Source organism: Drosophila tropicalis, unplaced genomic scaffold (genome assembly GCF_018151085.1).
Source record: "Drosophila tropicalis isolate 14030-0801.00 unplaced genomic scaffold, ASM1815108v1 contig_39, whole genome shotgun sequence".
NCBI classification, from domain to species: domain Eukaryota; kingdom Metazoa; phylum Arthropoda; class Insecta; order Diptera; family Drosophilidae; genus Drosophila; species Drosophila tropicalis.
The window spans coordinates 627,035-642,477 of record NW_027172851.1 but is presented as its reverse complement, the minus strand read 5'-3'; the positions used below and the strand labels follow the sequence as shown (position 1 = coordinate 642,477).

Sequence of the window (15,443 nt, the reverse complement as noted above, 5' to 3'; positions counted from 1 at the left end):
ATTGTGCGTGTCCTTCGACTTGAAACTGGAGCAACATGAAACAAGATTTAAAAATCTGAATAGGAATCGGCTTTATGTTTCATTGTTTATATTTAATTGCTTGCCTGAATCACTTTGGTTTACTTTCGAGGTCAATTTAAGGTTCATTCGCGCTTAAAGTTTTCCCTAGTTGAACCTTCTTTTCTGATTTTCAGCAAAATTTGCCAACTACAAATCTTTTATGAAAAGTAATAAATTATACTCTTGTTTCGTGTTTTTTTCTCCCTCTTGTTTTTTTTTTTTTTGTGTCTTGTATGTTATGCTAATTTTGCATATTTCTGTCGGACGTTCATAAATAGTCTAATGATGTTACTTTGACTGCTGGTTCCATTAATCAACTCTGTCATTCATATACATTTTGTTTTGGGTAGATTTGGGTTTTTGCTGGCGGATGTACGAACATTTGTAATTTTTTGTTTGTTTGTTATCGCTAGTTATTTTTTTTGTTTCTCTTCTTTTTGTATTTTGGCAATTCGAAGGCGCGGCAACATGAAAACTTTTGCGGATATGTATTTGCCTTAGGGTTTTTCCACCGAATATTGAACAATCAGCAAATCATATTTTGAACATGAAGTTGGAATTGCAATAATAGTTTTTCATTGGAATTTCAATTTCAAATCAATACAAACAATTTCAATTGAAATGATTTTAATTTGATTTTTTCTATCTCTTCTCCCCCTCTCTCTCTCTCTCTCTTTTGTGTGTTATTACAGATTTGATTTTAGAAAATGGCTTCATCTCCAAACAGTGCTGCTCCGCCCGTTCTATGGCGTGCCCGTCGCAAAATTGGTAAGTACACAAAAAAAAAAAACTAATATTTATAAAGAAAACACTATATGAAACCGTAGATAAGTCCAACTATAACATTTTAATTCGAGTCGCCTTAAAGGAAGATTGTTCAGGGAAAGCGAAATTACCTTTTGAGACTTTTTGATTTGATTGAATTTCTGCATTTTCTTTTACACATTTTTGACACAGTGTAAACGTTATTCAAAATTCTTCTAGTACATTAATTTGCAGAAAAAATTGATTGAAAATTGTGGCATTTAAAAGTTCAATGTCTTCGAATTGGAAGTCCTTCACACTGTTTTCCTGTGTGCATAATCCTTGGCATTGTTTTTAGCTCGTTTACACAGAAAGACGACGACAAAGACAAAGACAGAGACTGGGCAAAATGATTGCCATTTGTCTGATTTGTTACTTTGTTCTTTATTCTCTTTTTTTTTTGCCTGTTGAGCCTTTTCCAGTCATTAGCGAGATGTTTGGCATCAAATATTAATGTGCAGACACAAAGATAAGTACGCTGATGTCTGGTCCAATGTACAGCAGTTGAATATTAAACTCAATTGAGGACTGTTACCTTTGAAATATGTGTATTTGTAATTGACACCGAAAAGTGTTTTAAATATTTAATGGATTTCTTCTTGAACAGAATCAACTTTTTGGGAATTTGATGCGTTATAATTTGCAATCGATGGCAATCAAATTGAAGATAAACAATAAAGCATTAAGCCGAAGGATATATTAAACTGTATGTGTATGTGTGTGTTGTTCTCTAGTGAAAACTATGTGGCAACTGGGGCGAGGGGTCTGGAGTTAGGCCAAACTTGTGATACGGCAAAACAATCACATAAAGTTTTAATTAATTTCAAACAAACGGCCAAACAAACAGCGGGGCAAACAAACAATCCAACCAACCAACCAACCATCCATTCGAGTGGCTAGAGAACTTTACACAATTTATGGTTGTCGTCGCGTGGCAAGTACAGTAAAGCCAGGCTATAATCGCTTTGCAATGGAGTCGAGACTAAAATGTCTTAAAACAGACTGTCGCACGCTTTGTCAACATATTCAGTTGCGGGCAGGAAGCCAAAGTTGTTAGAGTGATGAGACATGCACACACACACACACAACTGCATTTGCAGACAAGCTCAAACGTTTGCACTCACACCGACATTTCCGTTTCCGCTTTGGCATGAGCTGAACAAATTTGAGTCAACATGTTTTTATCTCGCTCTTCTACTACCGGCGACTTGGCAATGAGTGGCAAAAGTTAAAGCCAATATCGTAAATGACTTAAGAAGCTTTTTGCAAAGTCAAAAAGCTTTTGCTTTGCATGCCAAAAGTTTATCGAAAAGTTTATCACATTCTTATGAGATTCTCTCACCTTAACTAACGGTGCATTTTGAGTCATTCCCCCGCAAACGTGTAGAGTGGACAGAAAATGTGAACTTAACTTAAACTACGAAGCAGGATATAATATGGCTATATTTCCTTAGTCTTTAGTTGATTCAGATCAGCCGAATACCGTCCTGAATGTTTTTAGGGTAGCTGACCCACACTACGTATACGTAATTTTTTATTGGGAACTTCATTTGACAAATCCACACTTTCATTTCTAATCCTAATCAAAAAAACACCATCTATGAAAGTAAAGTTTTATTGATTTATTTTGAAAAATTGTTAGAAATACACTTTGGTTTTAAAACCTGACTTATGTACCAGCTGATTAGCTGTACGTATACGCCCGGTGTGCGAGTTAGATTCAGGATCATTGGATTCTGTATCATTTTTAAATGAATATAATAATGAAATAATAAGTAAAATAAAAAAACATCTTTAAAACGTAACAAACCGTAATTGGGGCTCAAAAATTACAAAACAGGTGGAAAATAGTATAACAAGCCGTTTGGACGTGTTTGGGCAAGTAACAGTTCTCAGATAGTTCTTGAACTTAAGTCTTTTCAAGTCAAAGCTATTTCTTTTGGAGATCTTTATATCGTATTTACCATATTTGATCGAATAAAAGCTTATTCAAAGCATTTCACTTGTTGCACAAAGCTCGTTTTTGCCTTTTTCTCATTAGGGCAAACAATTAGGGCCATGGCCAAGTTGAAAGCAACAAAAACAATGTAAATCACACATAGATACGCACCAGTACATACGCACAAACACTTACACACACACAAATACATATGTATGTATGTTTTGCTAAAGCTGATAAGAAAATCTGACGCTATCAACAAGTCGAATACGTATATAAGTACATACATATGTATAAATGTGAGTGTAGTATGAATGCGAATACGACTGCATATGAAATGAGAGAATAAAAACTATTACTAAAAAGAATAAACAAAGTTGAAAGTGACCAAGAACAAGAAAGAAACAGAAACAGTGAGCAAGAGCGACAACACAGGGGAAAAGGGTAGAGATAGAGCGCCTTGTTCCCTCTCACCAAAGTTCATTAATCGCTCGCGATAAACTACAGGGAGAAAAAAAAACTCAAATTGCCTTTGCCACTCACTCAGCTCGCATTTTGAGTGCTTTTGCTTTGTTTATTTTAGGCGAACTCGCCGCAAACTGTCGCCGCCGCCGCCGCCAACGCAGCGAATATGGCTGAGATATTTTTTGTACTTTTTTCTGTTTTTCTTCTTCTGTGTGTGCTTCAGTATCGCTCAGATATTCAATGTGTATGGACGCGAACGAACGCGACGACAAAAGCGGCCCGAGATCGAAACGAATAATAAGAAAAATACAACAAAAAATATACATACATATGTATATTTATAATATAAATTGCACTTCAATTGGAAACTAAATGAGATATAAAAATCAAATTTTCCTTATAATATTATACAATACTCGGGCAGAGTTTTGCGGCGCGTGCAATAAGAAAAGAAATGGCAAAAAGTATCTTGAAGATACATATGTGAACGGTCTTAAGGTTTTCTGCAAAAAAAGCCAATGAAACGTTTTGCGATCAACGGTCGCGTGCTCAATTCTTCTTCTGCCGTCGTTCTGTGCACACATACATACATATATCTACACATGTGCGTGTGTGTGTATGTGATTGTGAGTGTCTGTGCCAAGGTGTGAAAATATCTTACGCGATATAAGAAAAAAAAAAGTGTGCATACAAATGTATATGTATTTATAAAAGTGCCGAGTGCTCGTGTTACAATTATCGAAAATCAAATAATAGGCATAACGCCTCAAAAGAGCAAAAAAGAAAAAAATTCATTATAATAATACAAGATTTTAGAGTAGATGCTAAAAATTAAAGCAAATAAATCTGAAAAAAAGTGAGCACATACATAGAAAAGTATCTATACATATGAATATAGGAATATATCTACTTGGATAGCATTCATAGAAACCTATAGATGCAATTTAAAGTTGCAGCACAAGATGAGAAAAAAAATACATAAAGCGAATGAGAGCCGCGGAGAGAGAGAGAGGAGTGTGGCTGATGCTGATTCTTTGCCTTCGCAGCTGATCAGCCCCCATTGAGTTGGGTTTGCGGCGTTGCCAGCTTGTTTTTGCTTATCTCGACGACTATGGCATTGCCTTTTTGACACATAAGAACAGTGGCCCGACTATTAGGGGGGAACACCATTCCGCCAGTGATTAAATCCCCAACCACCTCAACACCTTTGATTGAGTGCACACATACAAAATGTTGCCAAAGATATTTTCTTTTCTGATCGGATAGATATTCCGCTCCCTTTCCTTTTCTTCCTTCCCCAAACGGAAAGTCAAATTTCAATCTTTCATCTAACTTACAGTTAAAGTTTCATAAAGAGTAGTCTAGTATTTTTCATTTATCAGATCTTCTGTCTATATAGTGAAGGTGAAGTTCTTTCTAGTTCTTCTTCTACTCTACTTCTGTAGAGCATTCAAAATGTCTGAAAAATTATTGGAGGTTGGCCCCTTTGGGATTGAAAGAATACATATGCATATCCGCCACTGAATTTCCTATACACACATACATATACATATACACATTGTTTATATTATTATATGTATGTATTAGTAAGTCGTTGCGGCGAATTTAAAGTAGCGTCCAAGCGTGCAAAAAAACAATGCGAAGAAAAAACAACAATAAAATGTTATACAATTTAATTATGATTATTGTTATTTATGATATAGTAGAGCATATCATAATTTTCGTTGTATTTTTTGTTTTATTAAACTCTAGAGGAAACTGCGTGCTTTATTATTCGAAGGTTTTCCAAGAGAGATAGTAGCGAGCATGTGTGTGTGTGAAAGAGACCAAGAGAGAAAGAGAGTGAGCGAGAGAGAGACAAGGAAGAAGGGAAAGAGAATGCGCAACGCATTTACGATAAGCTGTCTGGGCAGCCTACCACATATACACACTCTTCTTGACCCTCCCTACCACCCTCCCACCCACACATGACTTTAGACAATGTGTTCCCTGTCCTATTGCCCTCTCCTACACACCACCTCCACTTCCTTCACCCCTCGGTTGTCTAGGTTACAGACAGGTGTGCGGTCGCTCGGTGCGTTCATTGAGTTCAATTCGCTTTGTTGTCACTTTGTTGTTGTTGTTGGCGGTGGTGGTGCTGCTGCTCTTTTATCAAGAGAACAGCAAACATACAAAACACACATACAGATGTATGTACATATGTATGTGTGAGATGTGTAGGTGAATTGGTGCCTGACAAGTTTAGTCATTAAGTCTTTTACTTTTGGTCTGCTTGTTGCTTGTTTCTGTTGTTGTTGTTGTAACGGAAATGATTTTGTCGCATTTTGTTTTGTTGTGTTTGCTATAGTTTTATGTACAAACACATACATACAAACATTCACCAGAAACATACATACACACACATATATGCCTACACACACACACACACCATCCATCCACAAACAGTTGTTGCTGTCGGTTTTTGCGGTTGACTTGAACCAAGTTTTAAATTTCATTTTCAATACCCTCTACACGAACGAAACGTGAAAGAGTATATTGAAGTCATTGCTCTATAGTCAAATTTGCTAAGAATCAATTGACATAGAGCATTTTAAAGTCGTTGCAATCATCTGTCATTCTAAATTTCCACCAAGTTTAATGCAACTTTGGTCTTCACTTTTAAATGAGAGCGTTTTTAAAGGAACTTAGATAAACGTGTACTTGAATAATGACTAAACATATTCCTGGTGACCTAATGACTTTTCAATGATATTTCAGTTTTACATTTACCTTTCATTGGTGAATAACTTATCTATTGAATATCTGGTATATGCACATTCCATTTATTAATTAATTAGTTCAAAATATGTAAATTTGGGTTTTTTGCGAATATACGTTCTTTGTTTTAAGTTTCAAGATTCTAGCCTCGCATTTTGAAAGTTTTAGGGAACTGAGCTAAAGTCTAATTGAACCAGAATCTGTATACCATTTTTAGCCAAATCAAAATGCAGCTTTAATTCGCGTTATCCACTTGGAACTATCTTTCTATCTATTCTATTCTATTGTATTAGGAAACAATCGAAATATACTTATTTTATCGATATCTCTGATTAGTTGATTTTTCACATACATACATACATACCAACTAAGTTTAGCTGATACATAGATCCAGAATGGATGGATGTGGATCTGCCATCGGTTATACACGATTGCCTATTACCTTTCTAATTAACTTTTCAGTTAATAAACTAAAGACTCGAAGATCCCTGGCACTTGCTCAAATTGATTACATAATGAAATTGAAAATAAATCAAACAAATAGTTGGTAGAACTAAAGACATAAATTATGCTTGATACATATTCCGCATTAAAAACCAACTAAAGCTGGTCGGAACCTAATTCAAAATTTCGCAAATCAAACAGCGTCCCACTCGCAGTTAGTCGCAGGTTTTTAGCTCACCCACTCGACTCGTTGTTTATGATTGTCATTATCACAAGGAATTACCATTGTTATCCAGCTAAATCTAGACATTACTCACACCGGCGCACCTAAGAGCAGAACATACATATGTATTTTGTATGTGTGTGCGTATGGGACACTATCGGGGCTCGTGCCTATGTGTGTGTAGATGCTGATAATACACCTTTTTGTGTTAGTCTCTAGAATGTCAGCTGGTTTGGTGGCATTACGATTATTATTATTCCATTCCTTTCAGACTTTGCCTTGCTATCAGTCAGAATGAGTTTGTGGTCAGAATAATGCCGTCAGTTGGCCAAAATAGCAGCCATTGGTCATTGCTGGTGGCTATCGCTGTCTAATCAATTGAAATTACGCGACTTCTTGTAAATATGTGAAATGCTAAATAGTAGAAATTGTACTAGAACAAAGTAAATAACAAAGTCAAAATGATTTTCCACCATTAAGACCAAATGTATGTAGTTCTGTAATGAAAAAACTCAAACGCACTTGTATCCATTTGTATTACATTCTTCTGGCCAGGCACGTATCTCTACGTTCATCTATGTATATATATATATGATTCAATAAAGCCAACATCGTCGCCTTGTTGTCCAAATGGCTCTTGAAAAAGGGCAATCTCATTTGGACTGTTACTAGGTATGTGTGTTTGTGTGTGTGTGGGTCTCTGGGTGTGTGTGTGTGTGTGTCAGCATCTTCCTAATAACTGGCCATCTCGCGTCTGCTAAACAACTTCAACCAGGCCAGACCGTATAAGTGCAACTGTATATAATCCATATAATGTATATAAGTATATTGCAAAAGAGATCTCAAGTTGATTGCATGGCCAAGTTACATAGATACATATATGGTAATTATACCAGATGCATAAGGTGGGAGGGAGCTGACTCGCTTGATGGAGGTTGATGGCTTCCTGCTGCCCACATTTGGTCTTTTGTTTCGTTTATTTTGGCTTGGTGCGGTTCGGTTCGGTTCAGTTCAGTTGATGAGGGGGCCTTCAATGTGGGTTAACAGTTCTTGGACGGATTCCAAAATCAAAGTGAAGACAAAAGACAGATTAGTTGCGGCGAAGATATGACGTCAAACATCGATCGATCGTTAAATCTATAATCGTATGTTAATTATTTAATAGTTGCCCCTCTGCCCCTCCTTCGGCCTACCTCTATCGATCGATTTCGCTCATAAAGTCTTTGAACTTGAGTTGATTTACTTCTTGTTCTCATAAATTGCTGGCGTGCTTATTGTTTGACACCTTTGTTTTGGATGTTTTGTTTCCGAATCTGTTGTACAATTTCGTTTTGTTTTTGTTTTTATTTTTTTTTTTATTTTATTTTTGGGGAATACCAAACAGCTGTTGTTGTTGCCGAGGCACGTGGCAGTTGCTATTGGGCCCACCATTTAGTTTATACACATATAAACAATTCTTCTATATGTTGATTTATTTAATTTGCATCTTGTTTATGGCCCAAATGAGCGGTAAGAAGACAAACGAACAGGCTGAGAGAGAAGAGCAGAGAGAAGACCGAGAGAAAAAAGAAATTATTTTCTGCTGCTTGCCAAACTCGTTTATATCATGTGCCAAAATCAAAAAGAAACACAGAAACAAATGCAAATTGCATTTTTAAATAAATTACATAAATATTCCAATCGACCTGTTAAAGAAGATTGTTTTTTTTTGTCTTCTTTTCTGAAATTTATGTAAGAATGAAATGTGTTTGAGTTATCTGAACAAGTACATATCGATAAAGTGTATTATTATCTTAATGCTGAAATCAAATTTATGCCAAATTAAATTAACTGCATTTTGAGAAATGCATCCATTAATCGAAATAATATGAAGCCGTAACTGAATCAAATTTAATGTAGAATATTTTAACCCGCAACATATTTAACATTAGATTCGATTCTTGAAATGCGAATGCAACCTAAACATCAAGACGATTTTGTTTATACTTATCAATTGAAGAAGTTAGTCTTTAGTTGTTATCTATGCTTAAGATAGGTAAAAATTTTTAATGAAATTCAATAAGAGTTACTAAGAACAATCTCTTTATAATATTATAAATTCCATTTGAATAAGAAGTAAGCCCTTTTCTAGATATATTTTGGGAATAGGCAATGAATTATATGTATATGTTGGTCTCTTTTTGGTTAGACTTGACTTTGGAATGTTCTTTAAATTTGCTTTAGCTGTTTGTTTTTTAAGTTTATGTCCATCATATAATAAAATCATATGACGTTATATCTTTTAATCTTACACAATGGCATCTTTTTTTATTCTTTATTCATAAAATGTATAAAATATTGGCCGACTTTTCGGCTATGTATATATTAACGGCCCATTCACAGTTTGATGTCTGAAGGCTATGTGAGGAAGAACATATGTAAACAGAATTAAATGTTTCATATACACACGATACACAAATTGATATGTATATAGTCTGTCGTCTATTAATTACTGTGAGTCAGACAACATTTGCATTGTTTGATCATTAATAAAATTGGTTAAATTGCAATCAAGAGAACTCTGGGAAATCCGTGTGATGGGGGGACATCAAAATTTGTCGGTGAGTCACTCAAATGGCATTTCTCGGTTGGAGTGGGTAGCAGCTGAAAATTCAGCGGAAGACGCCAAAGTCAAGTAGAGGCATAAGGGGGAGGAAAGGTGACCCCAATTGCTCACACACACACACACACACACAATAGCTTTTCGTTTGCGTCATAGATCGAATTCGATGAAAAATGTGTGCCAAATGGGACATTAAAATGTAAAATCGCTCGATCAGAAGGAAACCGTCTGCTGCCCACACGTCGTTGGCGTCGCCGTCGACGCCGACCGCCCGCACTTTCCGTTCAGTGAGTGAGAGGGTGGCAAGTACGCCTTCTGTTGTCGTCATCACTTGTCTCTCTCTCTCTCTCGTCTCTCCATCTATCGAGCATTTGGCTTGTTTCCTATGTTTCTCTTTGCCAATTCGCCGCAAAAAGTGACGCGCGCAGGTTTTTGTCGCCCCCGCTTATCAACTTGATTTGCCCAATTCTCACTTGCCGTCTCTAGTCTTTAGACATTCTGTCTCCCTCTAGCTCATATGTATACAAACACACACAAACATACGTCTTGATTTCGTGTAGTATCGAAAATGGTTAATTAATATGCATTAATAATATATACTTTGGCCATATATTCTAATTTTTTTTTTGGTTTTGGTATTTCATTAATTTATGTCTTCTTATACCCTGTACTCGTATTTGTTAGGGGCATATGTATTTAGCTACCTAAGTATAAGTTATGAGTAATATGTGTTAGGGTCTAAGAGTCTAGTGTTTTACACAGATCAGAAATCGACAAAATAAATAAGTTTTTAGGAACTAAAGTTTCAGTTGGCATACCCGGCGTATGCGTTATTTGGGAATGACAAACCTTTTGGACTCTAAATAAACCGTAATAAGAAGATCAAATTGAGTTTCTATTGTCAGTGGAATGCTACTTAGAGTAGTAGAGGGTATCTTGAAGTCAGTGCCCCGATTTAACCTACACAGATTTTATATATTGTATGTGGCCCATACACATTCATTATCATCATTCAACTTGGGCATTTTCTGCATCTTTCTGCTCACTACTGTTTGTTTTTTTTATTTATATTTTCCCCCCTTTTTGTGTTGTTGTTGTGATTGTTGTGGAAGCTGTTGCTGTCATTATTATGATTGTTGTTGTTGTTGTTGTATTCGTGTTTCGCTTGTTTAGATTAAGTTTTGCTTCGTGCTCGCGTGCTTTAAGCTTGTGGAAAATTTTCCAACGCTCGCTCTATAAGTATATAGAATTAAAATTGATTCTAAATACGCGAGAGAGACAGAGAGAGAGAGAGCAGTAGAGGGAGAGAAACAGAGAGAGGTCGTTGGTGAGGTTTTGACCAGCGACGCGCGACCTGGCGCCTGCTTAAACGATTTGTTGTTGTTCTAGGCGATTGCACTTTATTTGTTGTTGTTGCCTTTGTTTTAATTACCCAACGGGGCAATTGCAATTATAGTTGGATGCCCTAAGACCTAATGATAGTAATATGAACCATTTGAGATCCATGGAATTTTCATAACTACCCATTAGAAGAAAGGAAACTATAATAGTTAAAGATACAATTAGATAGTTGATCTGGCATCAGCTCCGAAAACGCCCTCATATTGGAAAACCAATCGGAATTACCGGAATAAAAGTTGACTAAAACCGCAAACGAGTCATAAAATTGGCAATTAAGCTGTTTATATGGGGACTAAACTAGTCTAATAATTCTCTTGTATGGAAATATGCTGATTAGGTGGACAAAGACTTTCTGAGAAAGAGTTATAGTAAGCAGAATAAGCTCATACGTAATTAGGTTCAAATATATTTTAATTAAATCGTCAATCTTACATGATATATAGAGTGTGACTATACTTTTATCAATGTCTTCATAATCCCATCTTAGCTTACTTAGGAAGCATGACAAGACTCTTTATTGAATATCGTGATTTCATCATATACATTTAGCATAGATGATAATGAGTAACTTGCGTCTAAATGAGTAGAAAGAGAAAAGATTCCCCCATCTTATTCGATGCCCTCATTTAACAGTCTGTGCTATGTATTTTATTTCAAAAAATAATCTTTTTTAGGGCCTTTTAATTCTACTTACTTACTTCTTTACCACTCTCCCACGAGTTGGCAGCGTTAATCAAGTGTTAATTACCCGTTGATCATTTGAACACACGCAGACATTACGTTGTGTCTGTGACAATATTTATCACCACACTAACAGGGGAAAGGGGGAGGGAAAGGGGAGAGCAAGGCTTGAACACACACATATATCTATGTTTGTCTCGAATGTCTTAAATAGATATATTTTCGGATGTGGAAACTTTTTTTACAGGCGAATTTTGTCATTGAGTACTCATAATTCAAGAAAATTATCTATATAAATAAATAATATTAAATTGTTATTGCGAATCAGCGACCGCGCATTACCATGAACCGAAATCTAAACAAACAACCTGTGTTCGAAATTTTACACTTGGAGAAAAGTTGAGATCGGCAATCTTCAAAGAATCCATGAATGTTTCGAGGCGATTTGGAGACTCAGAGAAGTGTCTGTCGATTGGAGACAAGTCTTGGGATATTTTTCCTGAGTGTATTTATCTATGTATATCGAAATGTTATTTTTGTTTATTTATGTATATGAGTAATTTATATTAGATTTTTCTAAGGGGAATTTTGTGACTGGAAAAATTTGCTTTTCATTTTGCACTTGTAATTGCTTTGTTTGTTTATCTTTTGACTAGTAAGCAAAAACAGAGATACGTACATGAGTATATTTACGTATGTATTGGTAAATATCAATTGATCAACGCTAAAAAGATTTCGCTAGAAAATTAAAGATTCCGGAAAATTTTCGAAAAACTCTTTAATCAACAATGCCAGGGAAATGCCCTGTACGTACATTATTTTCCCTGACTTTTTCTCTTTGTTCTTCCTTTTTTTTGCATGAGCCTCTTTTCATTTTTATGAAAATAAACACGGATTGAATGTTTATTTTGTATATTCGTTTCATTTTTGTATAAAAGGAGGCAACGCACCGCCCGGTCATATCTCAGTCAGTATAAATTGTAAGATGATGCCTTCACTGTCTGCGCTTCTCAGCCCTGGGCGGTCCGGTCCAACAGAAACGTATACAATAATCAAAATATTGCACGACATTGCACATAAAAAAGAAGCATGTAAAACCATTCATCAGTTGGATCGACTTTGGGTTACCCTGTGAAAGGCATCTCTCGCCCACCTGAATTTGGCCTATGGAAGAGTAAAGATTCCCCTTCCACTCCATCCAATTAATTTGAATGTTACCACCTTTGATATACCCCATTCGTGGCTTAAGTACAGGGTATACAAAGTCAACTTAACAAATGAACGTTACGTTTTCTTGGAAATTGAAATTTGAAACGATTTACAGTTGGGTTGGATATTTCGCTGTACTTTTTGCCTGAAATAAATAAAAGAGCAAATGAAAACAGCGGAAAAGATGGAACTTGCCAGTTGGCAATTGGAATCGGAGTTGGAGTCGAACTTGAAGTCGTCGTCGGTCAGGCACTCTTTGAAGTTTCAGCAAAAATAATTGAATGATAAGGTTAAAGATAAATACACTGAGCACAACAAAGGGGGCCAAGAAATATCAAATATTTACAAATTCTGAAAACCTCAAGATTGAATTTGATGTCACTGGGTTATGGAATATTTTCAAAAAATTATAGTCAAGACAGGCAAGTTAAGTTGTTGTTAAACATTTTCCACAAAATTAAGCTTGATGACTATGCATATATTTAAAATCTATGTAAATCATGCTATCTGCGCAATATTTCAAACAATTGCTGGAAAATCCCCAATAAATTTACAGCTTTTCTTCCTCTCATATCTTGCGGTTGATTAGAAATCCCATTTAATCGTGCTCGTATATGTATGCACATATACTAAATGGTATATACTCTATATTAGTATATGTTGCTAACCTTATCACCAAAATGGCCCAGAACTTACCTTACCCACTCGTTCTGCTAATCGTTGGCAATATTTGCCAGCTGGCAAATGTTCAAATCTTGGCAAATATTTTATGTACATAAATGTGTGTGAGTGTGTGTGTGCCATTGTCTTTTCAGTGTGCGTGTGTGTGTGTGAGAAGAGAAAATTTCCATTTATGAAATTTAATTGCTTAGCAGAGATAACAACAAAAAAACGCATACATGGAAATTTTGCCAAAAACAGTAGCTAAAAAGTTTTTCAATTTATATTTCTGCATTTTATAACAACATTGTGGCTTTTGTGTGTGTTTAGGTGTGAGTGTGTGTGTGTATGGGTTGATTAGATTTTCACACATATTGGCGAAAAAGTGTTAGTCTATGTGATGATGATGATGATTATGATGATAATGATGATATGCGAGAATTTTTACGTTTCGCTAATTGTTAATTTAATTTGCTTCGATAGAAGAGAGCAACCGAATGCTTGACGTCAAAAGATACATACATCTACATACATACTTATCTGTATATATTAGTATGCATATTAGTTTAATATATATTTTTCGCTTTCGAAAAGAATGGCTTCGCTTTTCGAAAGTTGTCCATGTTGCACGTCATTGAGTCAACTTTCTGATAGATTCGAGTGACACAGAGAATGACACTTGCGTATTTACTTATAAGAACACCTCATGGCACTTTACCTAATACACACACACACACACATACACACATACATACATATACTTAGATAGGCAAACTTTTTTATATGCCCATCAGTCACACTTATTTCCAGTTCATTCATTAGTTTCGCACAAACGAAAAATTTGTCATTTGACAGCAACAAAAAGCAAAAGAAATTTCCACCATTGGCATGAGTAATGCAAATTATATTAGTTTCTACAGTATATATAGTTAGTATATATATTGACACCAGGCATTTTTTAAGGTTATTATTCGATGATCTTGGCAAATGCCTTAGCCAAGTTACGACCTTGTAGCTGACTCAGATTTGTTAATGTTTAATATTTGATTTTGTTTTTCTGTTAAATTTGTGACAGATTGTTATTGACAGAAGTGAATATTCTTTTCGGTTGCAACCTTAGCCATTGAGAAGACTCATTTCACCTTTCGTTGACGGATTTTGATATTTTGCGGTCTTGCTTCAGTTGATTGTACGCTCCATGGCCAGCAATCAAGGTATTCAATTGCCCAAAATAAAGAAGAAAAAGTAGGTTCGGGTTCACAGTCGTTGTTGGTCAAGGAAATTCAAAGAAAATTTATTGAGAAAAGTTCAAGTTAGGAAAGTGCTCTTTAGAGCACTTGCAATGACATGTGAAAACCTTGAGTTTCAATTGGCCATGTTTATGTTACATCTACATCTAGTGGGTATAGAAAAACAGCAACTTTTGACCAATTTCAATACTAGTCTTAACAATTTCTGCTGGTTAAATATTCCAACTAATTTTGCAGATTCCAAAAAAAGAAACAAGAATTTGCATTAAAATTGATTAATTGAATTTGGCATGCTAATTTATTTGACATTTTATGCTGATATGTACTTAAATACAAATATAAATTATGCATTCGTTCAGTTTATAATTTAAAATTCACAAAATTCTTTACCATTAATTGGCAGACATGCATATTTATGTGCAATATTCTTTTATTTTTTTTTTTATTTAATTATGTCATTTTTTTGGTGCTTTTGTTGGTTTTGTTGTTACGGCGTAAATTTGCTTAACTGTCTCATTATGCATTATTGATGTTTGTTAATTATCTGAGAGGAAATTGCAATATTTTATGATGGAAATTCAAATCGGATCGTAAATCCATGTCATGGATATGTATATAAAGATGTGTGTATTTGTAAGAATCAGCAATTAATTTGACATTTTCATTAAAAGTCATAAACGGGAAAGTGGGTGTTGTAGGAGTGCCTATCAGTTAGTCAGTCATTCAGTCACTCAGTCGATGTGAGACTGACTCAGTGTGTGTGTGTGCAATCAGCCGATTAATTGAACTGCACCCAACCAAGCGCACACACACAAACTCACACACACCAACTCCTGGAAGGCAAATGCAATTGCAAAGAAACGTTGCCACTCGTCGAATGGCTCCTCACAGGGAGGCATCACTTGTGGCAATTTCATAGAAATTGCTTGCCGCTTGTCGCTGACTGGA

The 15,443-nt window shown here is 35.5% G+C and overlaps 1 protein-coding gene across 4 annotated transcripts in view; it reads left to right on the top strand.

Annotated features, from left to right (window-relative positions):
* Positions 1 to 15,443, top strand: part of Pde11 (Phosphodiesterase 11) — a 50,042-nt gene that overhangs the window by 10,003 nt on the left and 24,596 nt on the right. For all 4 annotated transcript variants that reach the window (XM_068284277.1, XM_068284276.1, XM_068284274.1 and 1 more), the window contains exon 3: positions 753 to 828. In XM_068284277.1, the coding sequence (XP_068140378.1) occupies positions 768 to 828 (61 nt within the window). In that variant the 5' untranslated portion in view covers positions 753 to 767. The remainder of the gene's footprint in view (positions 1 to 752; positions 829 to 15,443) is intronic.